Source organism: Pristiophorus japonicus, unplaced genomic scaffold, assembly GCF_044704955.1.
Source record: "Pristiophorus japonicus isolate sPriJap1 unplaced genomic scaffold, sPriJap1.hap1 HAP1_SCAFFOLD_322, whole genome shotgun sequence".
NCBI lineage: Eukaryota > Metazoa > Chordata > Chondrichthyes > Pristiophoridae > Pristiophorus > Pristiophorus japonicus.
Window position 1 is genome coordinate 109,104 of NW_027253019.1, and position 22,715 is coordinate 131,818.

At 48.5% G+C, this 22,715-nt stretch overlaps 1 protein-coding gene across 3 annotated transcripts in view; it reads left to right on the forward strand.

Annotated features, from left to right (window-relative positions):
- The window catches only part of rims4 (regulating synaptic membrane exocytosis 4), a 225,497-nt gene that overhangs the window by 32,460 nt on the left and 170,322 nt on the right, over window positions 1–22,715 (forward strand). For 2 of the 3 annotated variants that reach the window (XM_070872496.1, XM_070872495.1), the window contains one exon: window positions 22,331–22,472. In XM_070872496.1, the coding sequence (XP_070728597.1) occupies window positions 22,331–22,472 (142 nt within the window). Of the gene's footprint in view, window positions 1–18,933; window positions 18,962–22,330; window positions 22,473–22,715 lie in introns of those variants that run through there. The other variant, XM_070872497.1, reaches the window with a different exon arrangement.

Here is a 22,715-nt window from a genome sequence, read left to right on the forward strand (position 1 = left end):
GACCTGGGTGTCATGGTACATCAGTCATTGAAGGTTGGCATGCAGGTACAGCAGGCGGTTAAGAAAGCAAATGGCATGTTGGCCTTCATAGCGAGGGGATTTGAGTACAGGGGCAGGGAGCTATTGCTACAGTTGTACAGGGCCTTGGTGAGGCCACACCTGGAGTATTGTGTACAGTTTTGGTCTCCTAACTTGAGGAAGGACATTCTTGCTATTGAGGGAGTGCAGCGAAGATTCACCAGACTGATTCCCGGGATGGCAGGACTGACATATCAAGAAAGACTGGATCAACTGGGCTTGTATTCACTGGAGTTCAGAAGAATGAGAGGGGACCTCATAGAAACGTTTAAAATTCTGACGGGTTTGGACAGGTTAGATGCAGGAAGAATGTTCCCAATGTTGGGGAAGTCCAGAACCAGGGGTCACAGTCTAAGGATAAGGGGTAAGCCATTTCGGACCGAGATGAGGAGAGACTTCTTCACCCAGAGAGTGGTGAACCTGTGGAATTCTCTGCCACAGAAAGTGGTTGGGGCCAATTCACTAAATATATTCAAAAGGGAGTTAGATGAAGTCCTTACTACTCGGGGGATTAAGGGTTATGGCGAGAAAGCAGGAAGGGGGTACTGAACTTTCATGTTCAGCCATGAACTCATTGAATGGCGGTGCAGGCTGGAAGGGCTGAATGGCGTACTCCTGCACCTATTTTTCTATGTTTCTATGTTTCTAATGCCCGTACTGTGAGCTGAGACAAACAAAGAGAGTATGAACACAACAGGTGATGTGGTCTAGTGTATGAGTCATTGCTTCTTGCCTGTAGCTTCATGCACCCGAGGAAACGTTACGATTCGGTGTATGACCACGAGAGCTCGTATTGGGGATTTGGGGCGCCGATGTCAGTTTACTAATTTGCGGAAAGTTGCATGGCTGCCATCATGGATGACATTGCACCTCGGTTCTTGCTGCTCGTCTCTGTGCCAACAGCGCTAAATCATACAACGTATGGATTGATGCGAACAGTGTATGTCAGCAGTGCATAACTCTGCAACGATATCGTGCGGGAGGAGGAGAGGTGAATTAGCACTGCGATATGTTGGGTAGCAGTGTATAACTGTATGAGTCAATGCTGTAGTGCATACCACAAGAATATCTCATTTTTTAACACAAGTTAAATGGCGATACGATATATTTCTGCCCCACAGACTGCGGGCCACTCTGTAAGCTTGTAATAAATAGCTTATCAGTGCGTATATAGAACGTAATTCTGCAGCATGTAAAGCAACAGTATATAATACTATTATTTGACACTGCAGAATTTTGGGCAGGTGTGTAACAGCATTATTTAACCAGGCTGTACAAAGTGCAGAAGTATATAGCAGGACTATTTAAGCATCAGGATATAGAGCCCCAGTATATAACGGTACAATTTAACAAGGCAGTGTATAGGGTACGAATATCTAGGGCAGCAGCGTCACGCTATATTCACACTGCAGTGTACAGGGTTGCAGTATGCACCAGTACGATGTAACGCTGCAGTATACTGGGGAACAATGTAAAGCAGCATGATGTAACCTGCAATATATAGGGTAGCAGTATATCACATCGTTATCTGTGCCAGCCGTGGCTCAGATGGTAGAACTCCCACCTCGGAGTCAGAAGGTTGTGGATTCAAATCACTTGATTTAAGCACATAATCCAGCCTGGCACTCCAGTGCAGTACTGAGGGAGTGCTGCACTGTCGGAGGCGCAGTACTGAGGGAGCGCTGCACTGTCAGAGAGGCAGTACTGAGGGAGCGCCGCACTGTCAGAGGGGCAGTTCTGAGGGAGCGCTGCACTGTCAGAGGGGCAGTACTGAGAGAGCACTACATTGTTGAAGGGGCAGTACTGAGGGAGATCCACACTGTCGGAGGAGCAGTACTGAGGGAGCGCTGCACTGTCAGAGGGGAAATACTGAGGGAGTGCTGCACTGTCGGCCCTTCGAGCCTGCACCACCATTCAATATGATCATGGCTGATCATGCAAATTCAGTACCCCATTCCTGCTTTCTCTCCATAACCCTTGATTCCTTTAGCTGTAGGGCCACATCTAACTCCCTTTTGAATATATCGAACGAACTGTCCTCAACAACTTTCTGTGGTAGAGAATTCCACAGGCTCACAACTCTCTGAATGAAGAAGTTTCTCCTCATCTCGCTCCTAAATGACTTACCCCTTATCCTTAGACTGTGACCCCTAGTTCTGGACTTCCCCAACATTGGGAACATTCTTCCTGCATCTAACCTGTCCAATCCCGTCAGAATTTTATATGTTTCTATGAGATCCCTCTCATTCTTCTAAATTCCAGTAACTATAAGCCTAGTCGATCCAGTCTTTCTTCATATGTCAGTCCTGCCATCCCAGGAATCAGTCTGGTGAACCTTCACTGCACTCCTTCAATAGCAAGAATGCCCTTCCTCAGATTAGGAGACCAAAACTGAACACAATATTCAAGGTGTGGCCTCACCAAGGCCCTGTATAACTGCAGTAAGACCTCCCTGCTCCTAAATTCAAATCCTCTCGCTATGAAGGTCAACATGCCATTTGCCTTCTTCACTGCCTGCATGCCAACTTTCAATGACTGATGTACCATGACACCCAGGTCTCGTTGCACCTCCCCTTTTCCTAATCTGTCACCATTCAGATAATATTCTGCCTTTCTGTTTTTGCCATGAAACTGGATAACCTCACATTTATCTACATTATGCTGCATCTGCCATTCTTTTGCCCACTCAACTAACCTGTCCAAGTCATCCTGCAGCCTCTTAGCGTCCTCTTCACAGCTCACACCACCATTCCCGTTCATAAATCCATGCTGACTTGGACCGATCCTGACACTGCTTTCCAAATGCTCTGATATTTGGGAGAACCAGTGGATGTGGTGTATTTGGACTTTCAAAAGGCTTTTGACAAGGTCCCACACAAGAGATTCGTTTGCAAAATTAAAGCACATGGTATTGAGGGTAATGTATTGACGTGGATAGAAAACTAGTTGGCAGACAGGAAGCAGAGAGTCGGCATAAATGGGTCCTTTTCAGAATGGCAGGCAGTGACCAGTGGGGTGCCGCAGGGCTCAGTGCTGGGACCCCAGCTAGTTACAATATACATCAATGATTTAGATGAAGGAATTGAATGTAATATCTCTAAGTTTGCAGATGACACTAAGCTGGGTGGCGGTATGAGCTGTGAGGAGGATGCTAAGAGGCTGCAGGGTGATTTGGACAGGTTAGGTGAGTGGGCAAATGCTTGGCAGATGCAGTATAATGTGGATAAATGTGAGGTTATCCACTTTCATGGCAAAAACAGGAAGACAGAATATTATCTGAATGGTGACAGATTAGGAAAAGGGGAGGTGCAACGAGACCTGGGTGTCATGGTACATCAGTCATTGAAAGTTGGCATACAGGTACAGCAGGCGGTGAAGAAGGCAAATGGCATGTTGGCCTTCATAGCTAGGGGTTTTGAGTATAGGAGCAGGGAGGTCTTACTGCAGTTGTACAGGGCCTTGGTGAGGCCCCACCTGGAATATTGTGTTCAGTTTTGCTCTCCTAATCTGAGGAAGGACGTTTTTACTACTGAGGGAGTACAGCGAAGGTTTACCAGACTGATTCCCGGGATGGCAGGACTGATAGATGAGGAGAGACTGGATCAACTGGGCTTGTATTCACTGGAGTTCAGAAGAATGAGAGGGGATCTCATAGAAACATATAAAATTCTGACGGGATTGGATAGGTTAGAGGCAGGAAGAATGTTCCCGTTGCTGGGGAGTTCTAGAACCAGGGATCACAGTCTAAGGATAAGGGGTAAGCCATTTAGGACCGAGATGAGGAGAAATTTTTTCAATCAGAGAGTTTTGAACCTGTGGAATTCTCTATCGCAGCAAGTTGTTAAGGCCAGTTCGTTAGATATATTCAAACGGAAGTTAGATATGGCCCTTACGGCCAAAGGGATCAAGGGGTATGGAGAGAAAGCAGGAAAAGGGTACTGAGGTTGAATGATCATCCATGATCTTATTGAATGGTGGTGCAGGCTCGAAGGGCCGAATGGCCTGCTCCTGTACCTAATTTCTATGTTTCTATGTTTCTATATCCACTCGACTAATTACAGCCTGAAAAAATTCTAGAAGATTTGTCAAGCATGATTTAACTTTCATAAATCCGTGCTGACTTGGACCGATCCTGTCACTGCTTTCCAAATATGCTGCTATTACATCTTTAATAATTGATTCCAACATTTTCCCCACTACCAATGTCATGCTAATTGGTCTATAATTTCCCGTTTTCTCTCTGCCTCCTTTTTCAAAAAGTGGTGTTACATTAGCTACCCTCCAATCCATAGGAACTGATCTAGAGTCTATAGAATGTTGGAAAATAACCACCAATGTATCCACTATTTCTAGGCCCACTTCCTTAAGTACTCTGGGATGCAGACTATCAGGCCCTTGGGATTTATCGGCCTTCAATCCCATCAATTTCCCTTACACAATTTCCTGACTAATAAGGATTTCCTTCAGTTCCTCCTTCTCGCTAGACCCTCTCTCCCCTAGTATTTCCGGAAGATTATTTGTGTCTTCCTTAGCGAAGACAGAACCAAAGTAATTGTTCACTTGGTCTGCCATTTCTATGTTCCCCACAATAAATTCACCTGATTCTGACTGCAAGGGACCTACGTTTGTCTTCACTAATATTTTTCTATTCACGTATCAGTACTGAGGGAGTGCCACACTGTCGGAGGGGCAGTACTGAGGGAGTGCCGCTCTGTCGGAGGGGCAGTACTGAGGGAGCGCCGCACTGTCGGAGGGACAGTACTGAGGGAGCGCCGCACTGTCGGAGGGACAGTACTGAGGGAGCACCGCACTGTCGGAGGGGCAGTACTGAGGGAGCGCCGCACTGTCGGAAGGGCAGTACTGAGGGAGCGCCACACTGTCGGAAGAGCAGTACTGAGGGAGCGCCGCACTGTCAGAGGGGCAGTACTGAGGGAGCGCCGCACTATCGGAGGGGCAGTACTCAGGGAGTGTTGCACTGTCGGAGGGGCAGTACTGAGGGAGTGCTGCACTGTCGGAGGGGCAGTGCAGAGGGAGTGCTGCACTGTCGGAAGTGCCTTCTTTCAGATATGATGCTAAACCGAGGCCCCCCATGGCAGGGAAGTTCTCACCAGTGTCCTGGGCCAATATTTATCTGTGAACCAACATTACTAAAAACCAGTTTATCTGGTCATTATCATATTGCTGTTTGTCCGAGCTTGCTGTGCGCAAATTGGCTGCTGCGTTTCATACATTACACCAGTGACTACACTCCAAAAATGCTTCATTAGCTGTAAAGCGCTTTGGGACGTCCCAATGTTGTGAAAGGCACTATGGAAATGCAAGTCCTTCTTTGTTCCTTCATTTTACTTGGAGTATGCAGGGCAGAAGTATATAACAGCACTACTGAACACTCTAATGCAGAGGGTAGCTGTATGTAAGTGCACTATTTAACCGTGCAGTGTTAGACAGTACTGTTACATACACTGCTGTGTTAAGTAGTATAGGGCAACAGTGTATAACGACACTACTTAAAGCTATAGTATGTGGTGTCACTGATCGTTACAGTATTATTGCAGGCTGCAGTGTTCAGGGCAGTGTTCTCCGGCTGCAATATGTCTCATAATTTTGTTTTGGAAACAAAGAAAAAAAAGTACAGAGACGGCAATAAGCAGTGTTTCATATTATTCCTGCAGTTACCTCCTCTCTTTAAATATAGCACGCGAAGGGTGAGTGAGACTCCGAAATAAGGAATTATCTCCATGGTGACATATTTGTCAAAGCGAGGGTTCCTAATATGTTTTTGAGTGAAATAAGAAGCTGGAATGGAGGATCAGTCAGGCTGGAGTCACGGTGCGTATTTCAGTCACGTTCCCAGGAGCCTGACTCACTGCTAGTTGCTCTCTCAGTAGCTTGGCTCCGATTACGTGAACATCTGGCCGATTTATACAAGTTGTAGTGCAGCTAAAGTTCCAGCTGTTCTGTTCACACCTTGGAAGAAGGTGACTGCTCAGATATTGGACAACAGGCCACTTTACATCCAGGCGGACTCAGTCTCCAGAATCATAGAAACTTACAGCACCGAAGGAGGCTGTAATGTATTTGCTTCATGGGTTCTTTGCTTAAGAATTCATAGCAACACATTGCTATTAAGAACTCGGTTTATTAACAAAGGTTTAACAATCACGCTACACATTACCGGTTCATCTGCTGCATACCTCATCATGGATGACCTAGACACAAGTGGCTGGGGTTTTATTGAGTCTTGTGAACATCACAATGTTACAGCTCTACAACTCTTTTGTGTAAAACTTTAAAATCAAGAGCCCCCTTTATTGAAGGGCACAATCAACAGGTCTTCAATTATTTTACTTGAAACCATCAATCAAATGTCCCCTGATTAGAGGGGGCACTAAAACTGACAAGTAAACAAATTCCATTTTGACCTTCAACTTAATTCAAATTAGAATTTGGTTGCCGGGGGTGATGATGTACTCCAGTCCCTCCGGCGCCCACCTCTCGCGGAAGGCCGCGAGCGTACCGGTGGACACCCCGTGCTCCATCTCCAGGGACACCCTGGCTCGGATGTAACCGCGGAAGAGAGGCAGGCAGTCGGGCTGAACGACCCCCTCGTCCGCCCGCTGCCTGGACCGGCTGATGGCCCCCTTGGCCAGGCCCAGGAGCAGTCCTACGAGGAGGCTCTTCCGAACTGCCCGCTGCGAGAGCTCTACAAATCTGTGAGCATCCTCCCGGGTGCATACATGACAGAGGCCATTCGGCCCAACGTGTCTGTGCCAGCTCTTTGATAGAGCAGCCGTGCTTAGTTGCACATCCTCAGATTTTTCTCGCACCCTGTAACTTCCTCATCCTCCAGTACCTGTCCACCTCCTTGATAAAGTTATTTAATGGACTCACCTTCCAACACCTTTTCAGGTGGAGCATTTCCGATCCCGACAACTCTCCGCATCTTCTCTCTAGATCTCTTGCCAATGATTTTAAAGCTATGACGTCCGGTTATTGAGACACTCATCAGAGCAGCTCCAGCAACTGTACAGGACGGAAGGCTCATACCTCTACTGTTGGATCCCCCGCGCCTTCTGCAGTGACCGAGTCCTGCTGCGATGTGGTTTCCCAGCCTGTGGCCATCTCTCAGGACCCCTCGCAAATGGCAGTCCTCCCTTTCTGAGCTGAGAACAGTGAATGTGAACCCACTGAGCCACAGCTGACACGGGGTCCCATGGACAAGCCTGGTGGAGCCTTCGCCCAGAGCCCTTGCTTCCATTAGGAGTCCCTCCATGGTGATCCTGACCAAGGCGGTTTCCTCAGACTAGGGTTTCCGAGACGAAGTGTAACGCCTGGTTGTGATAAACTAACTCAGAGAGAAGGACTTGCATTTATATAGTGCCACTCACAGCTTGGAAACGTCCCAAAGCACTTCCCAACCAATGAAATACTGAGGGAGCACTGCACTGTCGGAGGGGCAGTACTGAGGGAGCACTGCACTGTCGGAGGGGCAGTACTGAGGAACTGCCACATTGTCAGAGGGGCAGTACTGAGGGAGCACTGCACTGTCAGAGGGGCAGTACTGAGGGAGCACTGCACTGTCGGAGGGGCAGTACTGAGGGAGCACTGCACTGTCGGAGGGTCAGTACTGAGGGAGCACTGCACTGTTGGAGGTGCCGTCTTTCAGATGAGACGTTAAACCGAGGCCCCGTCTTTCCTCTCAGGTGGACGTAAAAGATCCCATGGCACTATTTCGAAGAAAAGCAGGAGAGTTCTCCCCGGTGTCCTGGGGCCAATATTTATCCCTCAACTAACATAAGAAAAACAGATTATCTGGTAATTACCATATTGCTGTTTGTGGGAGCTGGCTGTGCGCAAATTTCTCTCTTCCTCAGTCTCAATCTTCTGATTCATTTAAGGGATTTCGATGCATTTAAGGGCAGGCTGGATAAACACATGAGGGGGAAAGGAATAGAGGGATATGGTGATGGGGTGAGATGGAGAGGGGTGGGAGGGGTGGAGAATAAATCCCGGCACGGAGCGTGGGGCGGAATGGCCTGTTTCTGTGCTGTACACCTAATATAATTGTATGTAATATGTATTACTGATTCGTAAAGATTTCTCGATAAGTGAGATATTGCAGGTTCGGTGGTGAGAATCGAAAGCACCTGTGCACAAATGTTCCCTATTAAAATCTTCTTATTAATAGAAACACTGCAGGTGGTTGCAGCGAGTGCGAGAGTTGCTAGACCTGCTGACTGCGTTGATTTATTTTTAAAGTAAAGAAAGGCTTGCATTTCGACAGTGCCTTTCAGCACCTCAGGACCTCCCAAAGCACTTTACAGCGAATGAAGCATTTTATGAAGCGCAGTCACCATTCTATCGTAAATACAGCAGCCACCTTGAGCACAGCAAGATGCCACAAACAACCTGCTTTTTAGTGATGTTGGCTGAGGGATAAATATCGGCCAGGAAATCGGGACACCTCCCCTTCAAATAAGGCTATGCAATCTTTTACATCCACCCGAGGCCTCGGCTTAAAGTCCCACGTGAAAAGCAGCAATGCTCTCGGCAAAAGCCTGGTTTACACGTTGGTTAACATAAGAACATAAGAAATAGGACCAGGAGTAGGCCATACGGCCCCTCGAGCCTGCTCCGCCATTTAATACCATCATGGCTGATCCGATCATGGACTCAGCTCCACTTCCCTGCCCGCTCTCTTATCGTTTAAGAAACTGTCTATCTCTGTCTTAAATTTATTCAATGTCCCAGCTTCCACAGCTCTCTGAGGCAGCGAATTCCACAGATTTACAACCCTCTGAGAGAAGAAATTCCTCCTCATCTCAGTTTTAAATGGGCGGCCCCTTATTCTAAGATTATGCCCCCTAGTTCTAGTCCCACCTATCAATGGAAATATCCTCTCTGCATCCACCTTGTCAAGCCCCCTCATAATCTTACACGTTTCGATAAGATCACCTCTCATTTTCTGATCTCCTGGCCTGATTATTGCCTTTCGGTGAGGTGGTTCAGTCCGAGAGTCTCACTCATTTTTCACACACTCCTGAGGTCTCAGTTCTGCGAGTAATGATGTCACCAGAATGACTGGGATTAATCACCGCCTTCAACTCACTGTCATTTATAATACTGTAAATGCATTTGCTCAAAAATGATTTTTTTTTCTATTGGCGATTTGAAAGCCACGGCTTCAGTCTTTGATTTCTCTTTAATCAAAAATTGTGTCGTCCATCCCTGACCTCATCTTCAGCTGAAAATCAATCTGCTAATGGCTCTGATTGTCAGACAGCAGAGGAGGTTACATTTCAGCTGAATGGTCTTTCCGTCCTGAGCAGTTTCCCTCGCAGTCCCCTGAAGTCAGAGAGAGGTGCTGGGGTGTGAGCGCCCTCAGGTGGCCTGGCCGAAGTGGCCATTCTTCATCAGCACGCCGAGCCGCTGGGCAATGGTGTGCTGTTAGAATGTGGGGGGGATCCTACCCACCGAGCCCAGAGTGTTGGCTCACGTTTATGTAGGATTACACAGGAGATACAGCACAGAAACAGGCCATTCAGCTCAACCAGTCCATGCCGGCGTTTATGCTCCACTCGAGCCTCCTCCAGTCTTTCCTCATCTAACTCTATCAGCATAACCCTCTATTCCCTTCTCCCTCATACGCTTGTCTAGCCTCCCCTTAAATACATCGATACTATTCGCCTCAACCCCTCCCTGTGGCAGTGAGTTCCACATTCTCACCCCTCTCTGGGTGAAGAAGTTTCTCCTGAATTCCCCATTGGATTACTTGGTGACTATCTTATATCGATGGCCTCTAGTGGAAACATTCTCTCTGTATCCACTCCATCAAAACCTTTCATCATTTTAAGAATCACTATTAGGTCACCCCTCAGCCTTCTCGTTTCAAGAGAAAAAAGACCCAGCCTGTCCATCCTTTCCCAATGGGTATACCCTCACGTTTCTGGTATCATCTGGTTTCCCAGCGATCCTGATGGGAACATGAGCTGGTCAGTCTTCTCCTCCTTGGCCCGAGAGCATTGCTGGAATTGGGAGCGACCAGCAGAAATTGGGCAACGGAATGTGGAGCTCCCAGGTCTGTACAGCTCAGGACCCCAATGGGCAGTGCAGTCACCCAACACCCAACTCACCCCCTCACCCAACACCCCACTCGCCCCTTCACCCAACTCACCCCTCACCCCTTCACCCCCTCACCCCCTCACTCAACACCCCACTCGCCCCTTCACCCAACTCACCCCCTCACCCAACACCCAACTCACCCCCTCACCCAACACCCCACTCGCCCCTTCACCCAACTCACCCCTTCACCTCCTCACCCAACACCCAACTCACCCCCTCACCCAACACCCCACTCGCCCCTTCACCCAACTCACCCCCTCACCCAACACCCAACTCACCCCCTCACCCAACACCCCGCTCGCCCCTTCACCCAACTCACCCAACTCACCCGACTCACCCAACTCACCCCCTCACCCAATGCCCCACTCGCCCCTTCACCCAACTCACCCCCTCACCCAACTCACCCCCTCACCCAACACCCCGCTCGCCCCTTCACCCAACTCACCCGACTCACCCAACTCACCCCCTCACCCAACTCGCCCCCTCACCCAACACCCCTCTCACCCCCTCACCCAACTCACCTGGTGGGGATGTTTCACTTTATCAAGGAGGCTTTGAGGTTGTCCTTGAAACGTTTCCGCTGCCCACCTGGGGCTCGCCTGCCGTGTAGGAGTTCCGAGTCGAGCGCTTGCTTTGGGAGTCTCGTGTCAGGCATGTGAACAATGTGGCCCGCCCAGTGGAGCTGGTTGAGTGTGGTCAGTGCTTCAATGCTGGGGATGTTGGCCTGGTCTAGAACACTGATGTTGGTGCGTCTGTCCTCCCAGTGGATTTGCAGGATCTTGCAGAGGCAGCGCTGGTGGTACTTCTCCAGCTCTTTGAGGTGTCTACTGTACATGGTCCATCTACTAAAGTGAACAACAACTGCTTGCATTTATATAGCACCTTTATCATAGTAAAACATTCCAAGGTGCTTCACAAGAGCGTTATCAAACAACATTTAACACCAAGCCACATAAGGAGATATTAGGACAGGAAGAACTAGGTTTTAAGGAGCGCCTTAAACGAGGAGAGAGAGGTAGAGAGGTGGAGAGGTTTAAGGAGGGAGTTCCAGAGCTTAGGGCCTAGACAACAGAAGGCATAGCCACCGATGGTGGAGCGATGAAAATTGGGGCTGCTCAAGAGGGCACAATTGGAGGAGTGCAGACAACTCGAAGGGTTGTGGGGCTGGAGGAGGTTACAGAGATAGGGAAGGGGCGAGGCCATGGAGGGAATTGAAAATATGGCTGAGAAATTTAAAATCGAGGCGTTGCCTGACGGGCCGTCAATGTAAGTCAGCGAGCGCGGGGGGGGGGGGGGGCGGAGGGGGGAGGGGGGTGCTGATGGGTGAATGGGACTCGGTGCGAGTTAGGACATGAGCAGCAGAGTTTACGGAGGGTGCAAGCTGAGAGGCCGGCCAGAAGAGCATTGGAATAGTTGAGTCTAGACGTTAATGTAATATAGTTCCATCTAGTGGACTACAGCTCCACCTAGTGGACCACTATGGGAATGCATCCTCTGCTGTTTACAACAAGGATAAAAGGAATGGAGCCATCTTGGAGTCCTGTGTGTCTTGTGAGGTCATAACGACTATATGACATTGGCGATGAAGGATGGGCTAATCGGATTCCCAAGCTGAAATTTTTGTTGGTGGATAATTCCAGCCAAACAACAGGGAGACTTTGTTTGCAGAACAGCTAAAAATCCACGGTAAATTACAAGCACACTTGGCTGAACTGCCAGAGTCCAGATGACCATGCCTATGGGAATAAAGGGCACTTGGGTGAATTCCATCGTGACCGTGAAACCTTCGGAGCGTATGTGGACCAACGAGAAATGTTTTTTTACCATGAATAGTGTGAAGTATGAATAAAGTGTCTGACTAGGTGCTGTGAGCTCATCGTAAAGAGTGACCGTAGTCTTTTATTGCAGGTCTCCAGCGTGCCTCTCCAGCCTGTGAGGCCTCCTTAAGTACCAGTGCTCCCAAGGGATTATGGTATCCCTTGGGACTCCAGGGAATGAGCCCTCTGATGGCTACACAAGGTTTACATATATAACAAATAGTATCATCCAAGTCCCCGATGGTGAAAACCGTAACCGGGTGGTGTTGGAAAGACAACGGGTTATTTTCTTGACTGAAGCAGGTCCTGAGGTGTATGAAACCCTGAAAATGTTGCTTGTTTCCGTCAAGCCAAAGGACACATCACTAATGGAGATTCTAAGGAAGTTAGAACAGCACTACAGTCCTGAGCCCCTGGAAATTGCTGAAAGTTATCGTTTCGGAGTACGAGATCAGTTAACCGATGAAAGTATCAGTGAGTACATTGTAGCATTAAAAAAGCTATTGATGCACTGTTATTTCAGAAACTTTCAGGACCGAGCATTGCATGTCCGCTTTGTTTGTGGGATGAAAAATGAAGCGATCAGAAAAAAGTTATTGACAACTCCTAATGACTTTTGATTTAGCTTGTCAGGCAGCTATGTCGATGGATGTGGCCGACCAATATTCCCGAGAATTTTGCACCATTACCAGTCGTCAGACAACCGAAGTGAATCGCCTGCAGGTTAAAAGTAAAAGGCAGTTGGGCCCCGGGAGCAGCGCATTGAAGTCATGCTATCGGTGTCTGGGACAACGCATTGCTCAAAGTTGTCCATATGTGAAGGCAGAGTGTTTCTTCTGCAGGAAAACTGGGCATTTTGTGAAGGCATGCCGACTGAAGAGTAAACCAACTTTCAAGACTATAAGTAGAAATCCCCAGAGACTACATAGCATGGAAGAAAAACAACAGGATGAAGAGATACACGTCATCAGGAGCACACTCACAGGTACCTAACAGCAATTCTGAAAATATCTTCATCCAAATAGATGTTGCAGGAACCAAGATACCTATAGAAATCGACACTGGTGCATCTGTGAGCGTAGTTCCGGAATCACTACATCTCGACAAATTGCATGATTTCCCATGGAGAAACCCAAGATAGAGCTGCGAGGCTACTCAGGAGAGAACATTCCTGTGGTAGGTCGTATCACCGTACCGGTGAAATACAAGGATCAATTTCAGAGCTTGCCTGTCTTAGTGGTGACGGGAGACAAGCCTGCCTTGCTAGAAAGAAATTGGTTGGGATCATTGAAGCTGGATTGGAATTAGATTTTCCGTGTTGAAACAAGATTTGCATCAAAGGATGATGTCATCAAGAGTTATCCGAAGGTGTTCTGTGAAACAGGCAGTCCGATCCAAGGCTTCAAGGCGAGTGTCAGGGTACAGAAGGACACTAGACCACTTTACTACAAGCCATGTCCTACACCATATGTACTCAAGGAGAAAGTTGAGCAAGAACTCAAAAGACTAGAGACTGAGAACATTATCTCTAAGATAGATCTCTGTAATTGGGCTACACCCATTGTTGTTGTACCTAAGTCCGATGGTAAGGTACGGTTGTGTGGTATTTATAAAGTAACCGTAAACCAGGTTCTCGAGGGTAACCTCCCCAATACATTGCCAAGATTTGTTCACAACACTGACAGGTGGTCAGATCTTCTCAAAGTTGGACCTTACGAATGCCTACTTACAACTTGAACTAGATGAGGAGACCAAGTCATGCTTGACTATAAATACTCATCTAGGCCTATATCAATTTAATAGGCTACTGTTTGGAGTGTCTTCCACCCCCACCATATTTCAAGGAGTGGTGAACCAGATTTTGCAAGGCATTGAAGGGCTGGTATGTTATTTAGATGACATACTCATTTCAGCAACAAACAGGCAAATGCATAATAACATATTGAATGAAGTGCTCAAATGGCTAGAGAAGCACAGAGTACGAGTGTGTGTTATTTCAAAACTCAGTGGAGTACTTAGGGTACAGAGTAGACAAAGATGGTTTACATCCAACCAAGGGAAAGCTGGATGCAATCAGAAATGCACCCACTCCCAAGAATGTCAGTGAACTGCGATCATTTTTGGGTCTTTTGAACTATTATGGGAAGTTCCTACCAAATTTGGCTACAGTATTACATCCATGAATGAGCTGTTGAAAAAACAGGTCCATTGGAAGTGGTCAGAAGAATGCGACACAGCATTGAAGGAGTGTAAATGCCAATTTGTAACAAGCACCATGTTAGTTCACTATGACTTATCTAAAGAGAATCATGATAGACGTAGAGTAAGAGAGAGAAGTGTGAAATTAAATCAGAAGGTGAGAGTGAAGAACCACCATAAATGGTTAAAATGGTTATCAGGAAGAGTGGTGAAGATATGTGGTCCTCATACATATTTGGTCAAGATGTTTGATCATGGACAGGTTAGGTTTGTTCACATTGATCATATTTTACCTACAGATGTGGAAGAAGTTGAAAGTTGGAATGATTCGATTATTTCTGACTCATCAGATAGTCTTGTTACAAGTACAGTACCAGTAGCAAATCCTACATCAAATGTACTAGAAACAAGTCCAAGAGATAGTCAGAATTTAAGGCTGAGTCTGAGAGTTCAAATGTAAATCAAGGGTATCCCTTGAAGGAAAACTTTCCTCAGGATCAGCCTAGAATGAGTCTAAGTTCGTCACCATGTTTGGAAGGTTCTGTTCAAGAGCGAAGATATCCTCTTTGAAATAGAAAACAAGTGGGTAAGTTTAATTTGTAAATATGGCAAAATGAGTCCATATCTTTTGTTATGTATAAACATGCAAGTTATGTATGATGATTATTTTGTTATAATTACTTCTTCATTAATGAGGGAGAAGTGTAATATAGTTCCATCTAGTGGACTACTGTGGGAAATGCAGCCTCTGCTGTTTACAACAAGAATTAAAGGAATGCTATCTTGGACTACTGTGTGTGTTGTGAGGTCATAAAGAATATATCACAGTTAACAAAGGCAACCCTCTCACTGGAAGCAGACTGGCCCATCCAACAGATTGAATGAACACTTAAGAAGCAAAATTGGGTAGCGTCGTGTTGGGGCGCTAAATTTTGTTTGATTGAACATTTAGCGCCCGGTGAGATGGGCTGCAAAATTGTGGTAAATTGGGCACTTTTCCCTGGGAAATGTAGCGAGGCCGTATCGGAGGTGCTAATGGCCTCAGTGGGGCGCTGCAGGGCGCTATTACCGGGGCAGCACCCAATTTCACCTGACATATTCAGCCTGCTGCTCAATCCAGTTCTTAAAGGGGATGTCGTTTCAGGCAGCACCTGGTCATCCTCATCATTTCTGGAGCTGACTGAGAGCTGCAAGGAAGGTGTGTTATGGCTGCTTCAATAACTCAGAGAAGGGCCGCTCATCTCAATGATCTGGCATCGGAGGCATTGGTGGGGGCAGTGGGGAGAAGGAGGGAGGCACTGTGGATCCATCTGGGAGAAGACCAACTCCACAGGGCTTTAGTGCCATGTGGGGAGAGGTAGCCTCGGAGATGTTGGCCAGCACCGTGGTCAACAGAAGCCCAACACAGTGCCGGAAGAAATTCAGTGACCTCACTCGGGTGGTCAAGGTGAGTACATGTTTGCACAACTCTTACATACCAGCCTCTGAGCCTCTGTCCTGTGCACACTCTGCAAACCAGCACTTAACCCAGCAGGCAACCACCAACCATCTGTGCCTACTCACAGTCACAGCCTCATTTCACACCTTGCCTACATTCACAGCTATTTAACAATGGCAGGCATATCTTCCACATACATCACTGGACTCTTACTCACACAGCTTCCTTTATTCTGCAGGCCAAGATGGCACACAACAGGATGGATCAGCAGCGGACTGGAGGAGTGGGGAAGCTGAACTGCGCCAGCTTTCCGACCTGGAGGAGCGAGTGCTGCGGCTCATTGGCCCGCAGGTGGTGGGTACCATGTCCGGAGGAAAAATCGAGCCCACTGGGGGCAACAACGGTATCTTTATCTCCTCTTCTCATCCCACTTCCCCGTTAAACCACAAGGCTTTATCACTTTCCACCTCCTCATTCTGTCTGCCTTCCTCGCTCCATTCCTGCCCCCTGCCCTCACCTTAATGCATCTCTTGTGCCATTTATGCTTTCAGATAATCAACGAGCAGCCTGTGCCTGAGCCCCTCCCCCGCCCCCAACCGAGTCATGAGGGAGAAGAGGGGGAGGAGGATGAGGAGGGGGAGGAGGAGGCAAGCACTGTATCACTGCTTCTCTTACCCGCAGGCACCAGCTCAGATACTGGCACTACGCGCTCCTAGAGGTTAGCTTAGGGCAGGGGTCTGCACTGGGGGCTGCACCGGGGCCCAGTGGGCTGCAGCACGGTCAAGGGGAAAGGGAACCTCGGGAGCCAGCTCCCCGGAGAGCGAGTTCACACACGAGTTCTGCTGCACAGGAGTCAGATGAGAACCTCGATGGGGAGACGTTCACACAAAGGGTGATGGCCATGCACTGCGACATGATAGGTGCAATGGCAAGGGTGCCCGAGAACCTGTCGGAAGTGGTAAGGAGCGTGGAGAAATCCGTCTCCCGCATTGCACACAGCTCTGCGCACATCATGGAGCCCATCATTGCCAGTGTGGAGACGATGGTGGACTCCCAGAGAGACCGTGCGGATCCAGACCTCATGATGCGTGTTATGGGCGATGTGGCAGCTTCCATTGCAGCACAGGCGGAAGCAACGCATCATTTTGTGCTGTACTGCAGACAGTGATTGGTGGCGTTGAGTCTCAGACTGCTCTCGTGCAGTCTCAGCTGGACGCCCCGTGAGCTCTGACTGCTGCCGTCGCCGCTGGGTCCACCACAGTCCACCGGGGATCTCACAGTGTCGCAGCTGCCCAGCAGTCTGTGCTCCAGCAGACTGGTGGGGATGCTGAGGTGTTGCCCCGGGGGCGTGGCACTGGGTCAGGAACCTACTGTGTCTCTCAGGAGGACAGCATTCCTGATCCCACCACTGCCACTCCGCCATTGCATTTGTCACTGCCCGTCACCCAGCCAGCCCAGCCTGAGGTGCAGTCTGCAGCCGGGCCATCCAGGCCCAGAGCTGGTCGAGGGCGACCTACAGGCCCTCTGTATCTCTGGCCCTGACACTAGTGATGCTGCAGCCACAGGGGAAGCACTGTACAGAGCATCTGTGACCTCGCGGATGAAGCGACCGACGGCAAAGTGGGAAATGTTGGAGATGTCTTCTGTTGCACACTGGAAGGATTCGCTGGTGCAGAAATTGAGCATGATGGTGACCTTGACTGCCACTGAGAGAGCTGTCCTTACCCTGGTCTGAGGCTCGAGGTCTGGTTGCAGGAGATGGCAGAGCTCTGTGACTACATCCTTATTGAAAAGTAGCCTTCGAACACACTGCTCCTCAGTGAAATTGATGTAGGAAACCTGCTGCCGGAATACCAGAGAGAGTAAGATCTCCTGTTGCCATCCCTGTGGTGCCTTCTTCCTCTGACAAAGTGTTGCTGTGGTTCTCCCCGTGCTGCTCCCTGTATTTGCCTGGGCCTCTCCCTTTCTCTCTCCCTGTGGCCCCTCCCTTTCTCTCTCTCTCTGGCCCCTCCCTTTCTCTCTCTCTCTGGCCCCTCCCTTTCTCTCTCTCTGTGGCCCCTCCCTTTCTCTCTCCCTATGGCTCCTCCCTTTCTCTCTCTCTGTGGCTCCTCCCTTTCTCTCCCTGTGGCCCCTCCCTTTCTCTCCCTGTGGCCCCTCACTTTCTCTCCCTATGGCCCCTCTCTTTCTCTCTCTCTGGCCTCTCCCTTTCTCTCTCCCTGTGGCCCCTCCCTTTCTCTCTCTCTCTGGCCCCTCCCTTTCTCTCTTCCTGTGGCCTCTCCCTTTCGCTCTCCCTATGGCCCCTCTCTTTCTCTCTTTCTGTGGCCCCTCCCTTTCTCTCTCCCTGGGCCCCTCCCTTTCCCTCTCCATGGGCCTCTCCCTGGGCCTCTCCCTGTGGTGCTCCCTCTCTTAGTTGTCGCCTTTTTCTCTCCCTCTCTCGATGCCTCTCCCTCTGTAATTGGCGTAGCATCCTGTGACGGTGAAGTCCGAGCAGGCGGTCGATGCCAGCGCAGCTCCCATGAAGCGGCAGAAATGGTTCAACTTCAAAACTGCCGTGGGTGATACAGGGGAAAGGTTAAGAGGCAAACGATCTTTGAGCAAAGTATCGCTGCTGTCAGTCCACCAGCCACTCTGCCTAACTGTTCGAAAGCAGAAAAAAGTAATGGCCAACGGAAAATAGATTCCAAGATGGCGCCTTGAGTGCTGCTGCATTCGCTCCCTGATTCAGCGTTCATTGCCACCGCCAGGCGCTAAGGTACGCTGCGTGGGGCCATTTGAGTTCCGGGGCGGTAAGTGGGCGATGTGAGTGCTGATGGCCAGCAGGCGCTCCCAGCAGGCACCTCCGCAAAACCCGCCCAATTCCGCGGGGGGCGATTTTTCGCTGCGCTCAGTCGAAATCCATTTTGCTTCCGATTAGCGCCTCCCGGAGACACTAACGGCTGTCGATAAAAGGGGCAATTTCGCCCCCTTAATCTCCCAGCCGCGGGAAACAAAGAGTTAAATCGAACTCTGCCTTGACAGCTCTTTCCCCCCCATTGGTCGATTTCCTCGGTCAAAAGCAGGCTCCAAATGTAGTTAGCACTGATCTTAATGATGTGGCTGAGCCGTTTGCATATTTGCTCAGTGAGTGGCGATCGGATTGCACAAACCTTCAGGCAGCAGTTGGGGTCAGTACCCGGGGTCAGGAAGGCAGGAAGTCAGCCTGGGCTCCCACTCTTGCTCACAATCCAGCAATCTGCACTGGGAAGCAGACCTGTGCGGACAGTGGGTCTGTTGCCTCCCGCAAGGTCTGAGCTCATGTATGAACAAGGCCAATGGGACGGGGTCAGGAAAGGCAGCTGATGTCCTGTGCAACTCTACCTCAACTAAAGGGATTAATGACAGTGTCGGTGCATGGCAAGTCAGCATGGATTTATGAAAGGGAAATCATGCTTGATGAATCTTCTGGAATTTTTTGAGGATGTAACTAATGGAGTGGACAAGGGAGAACCAGTGGATGTGGTGTATTTGGACTTTCAAGAGGCTTTTGACAAGGTTCCACACAAGAGATTGGTGTGCAAAATCAAAACACATGGTATTGGGGGTAATGTATTGATGTGGATAGAGAACTAGTTGTCGGACAGGAAGCAGAGAGTCGGGATAAACAGGTCCTTTTCAGAATGACAGGCAGTGACTAGTGGAGTGCCGCAGGGCTCAGTGCTGGGACCCCAGCTATTCACAATATACATTAACGATTTAGATGAAGGAATTGAGTGTAATATCTCCAAGTCTGCGGATGACACTAAACTGGGTGGCAGTGTGAGCTGTGAGGAGGACGCTAAGAGGCTGCAGGGTGACTTGGACAGGTTAGGTGAGTGGGCAAATACATGGCAGATGCAGTATAATGTGGATAAATGTGAGGTTATCCATTTTGGTGGCAAAAACATGAAGGCAGAATATTATCTGAATGGCGGCAGATTAGGAAAAGGGGAGGTGCAACGAGCCCTGGGTGTCATGGTACATCAGTCATTGAAAGTTGGCATGCAGGTACAGCAGGCGGTGAAGAAGGCAAATGACATGTTGGCCTTCATAGATAGGGGATTTGAGTACAGGAGCAGGGAGGTCTTACTGCAGTTGTACAGCGCCTTAGTGAGGCCTCACCTGGAATATTGTGTTCAGTTTTGGTCTCCTAATCTGAGGAAGGACGTACTTGCTATTGAGGGAGTGCAGCGAAGGTTCACCAGACTGATTCCAGGGATGGCTGGACTGTCATATGAGGAGAGACTGGATCAACTGGGCCTTTATTCACTGGAGTTTAGAAGGATGAGAGGGGATCTCATAGAAATGTAGAAGATTCTGACGGGACTGGACAGGTTAGATGTGAGAAGAATGTTCCCGATGTTGGGGAAGTCCAGAACCAGGGGACATAGTCTTAGGATAAGGGGTAGGTCATTTAGGATTGAGATGAGGAGAAACTTCTTCACTCAGAGAGTTGTTAACCTGTGGAATTCCCTGACGTAGAGAGTTGTTGATGCCAGTTCATTGGATATATTCAAGAGGGAGTTAGATATGGCCCTTACGGCTAAAGGGATCAAGGGGTATGGAGAGAAAGCAGGAAAGGGGTACTGAGGGAATGATCAGCCATGATCTTATTGAATGACGATGCAGGCTCGAAGGGCCGAATGGCCTACTCCTGCACCTATTTTCTATGTTTCTATGGAAGCAGGCCATTCGGCCCATCCAGTCTGTGCTGGCGTGTAGCCTCCTTGCCAACAAATAGTCCCAATCACATTTACCCGCCTTTTTCCCATATCCGTTCAGCCCCCCTTTTCTTCATACGCCAATCTAATCTAATCTTCACATAATTTCTGCCTCAACCAATAACCCTAGGAGCGAATTCAAAAGCATCACAACTCACTGTGTGAAGAATTTTCCCCTTCCCTTCCCTCTTTTTCTTTTTCTTTTTGCCTGCCTCCCATCAGCATTTACCTGCTCACATTTTCGAAACTTTTCATAATTCTATAAAACTCTATTAAATCTCCTCTAGGTCGTCCCTGCTCCAGTGGAGATGCTCCCAGTACCTCGAACCTCTTTTCAATAACGATAATTTGCCTTCCTTGGCAACACCGTATCTTCCAAATCATTAAATCCCGGACCATTCTGTTCTTGTGGCTTTTAAGACGCCTTTGTCTCCAGTTATTAGCTGAATTTTCATAAATCAATTAATGTTTATAATGAGTCACTTGGAAATGAAAATGCTGAGCTATAATTACTTTCATCCCCAAAGCCATTTTTATTACTAAGAATTTTAATATGGTAGATGGAGCATAAATTAATATTGATAAATATCATGGAATCAAAAGCCTCTAAAGCAAATAAAGTGAGGGTGACATAGGTTGGACTAACGTGGCTGGTCTCTGTTTGTTTTGTCACAACTGTTCAGTATGTCAGGTACATGGAATCACTGGACGATTAAAGACCATGGTCCATCTAGTTTGACTTCTACCATCCTGGTCCTCCCACGATCCACGATCAATGAGTCCTCAACAGACCCAGACATGAGGCAAGGGAAACCCCCAGTGGGGGAGAGCTTTGGGAACCAGAGGTCCCAAGTACCTGTTCCCCCCAAGCTTGCGACACCCCCCCCCCCACGCCATGGCTCACATTACTCATATACTGTGTCCCAAAATGGTATTTTCCGAAAAAAAAACGAACCTACTTGCATTTAAATGAATCAACACCAACTGCTTCCACCGTCTCCCTAGGGAGATTGGAGTATGCAGATGGACTGGGTATGATTTATACAGCGACTCCATTATCGTTGCCTCATGTGACTGCCAGGATGGTTGAAGGTGAACTAGATGGATCGTGGCCTTTTTCCGTCTAGCGATTGCTATTGGCTGCAGGTATTCCACATAGATAACATTCCCCTAATACAGGGCCTTGATGAGGCCACACCTGGAGTACTGTGCACAGTTCTGGTCTCCTTACCTAAGGAAAGATGTATTTGCCATAGAGGGAGTGCAACGAAGGTTCACCAGACTGATTCCTGGGATGAGAGGATTGTCCTATGAGGAGAGATTGAGTAGTCTAGGCCTATATTCCCTAGAGTTTAGAAGAATTAGGTGTGATCACATTGAAACATATCAAAGTCTTAAGGGTAGATGCTGAGAAAATGTTTCGCCTGGCTGGGGAGTCTAGAACCAGGGGTCACAGTCTCAGGATAAGGGGTCAGCCATTTACGACTGAGATGAGGAGAAATTTCTTCACTCAGAGGGTTGTGAATCTTTGGAATTCTCTGCCCCAGAGGGTTGTGGAGGCTCAGTCATTGAGTATATTCAAGACAGAGGGCAATACAGTTTTGGGAAATAAGGGAATTAAGGGATATGGGGATAGTTTGGAAAGGTGGAGTTGAGGTCGAAGATCAGCCATGATCTTATTGAATGGCGGAGCAGGCTCGAGGGGCCGAATGGCTGACTCCTGCTCCTATTTCTTATGTTCTTATGTTCTAATTCCAGCTCAGACCTATGAAATAATTCCTGTGTGAAATTTTCGACTAGGGCAGTCTCTCCAGTTAACTGGGATTTACTCTTCTGACGATGCACCATGATCGGCCGGAATGGGAATCGGGATCAGGTGCCACGTATGCCTGAGGGGTGAAACTCCCGCGCTATCTGACAGATTCATCTTCCTCTTGTAGATGGGGACGGTCGCAAGCTACGAGGTACCATCCAACGCAGCACGGAGACGGGACTTGCCGTCGAGATGCCGAGCCGAACCGTGCGCCAAGCCAGCCACGAGTCGATTGAGGAAAGCATGAACAGCTACGGCTCCGAGGGGAAGTAAGTGACGAGACCAGTAGCATGCCCCAGCGGGGACCTGGGGCTCCCATATGGAGAAGGGAATGGGAGCGGTTACAGAAAGTGGCACTTGTCGTGAACTCTCATTCACGAGACGGTGGGGTGGGGGTGAAATTGAGGTCAATGGAAAAGAAAATTAGATGGAGTGTAAAATGGAATTTCACCCCCAGTGAGTTTAAGGTTTCAAACCTCTTCTTTTTCAAAGTACTTGTCAAATAGAATGCA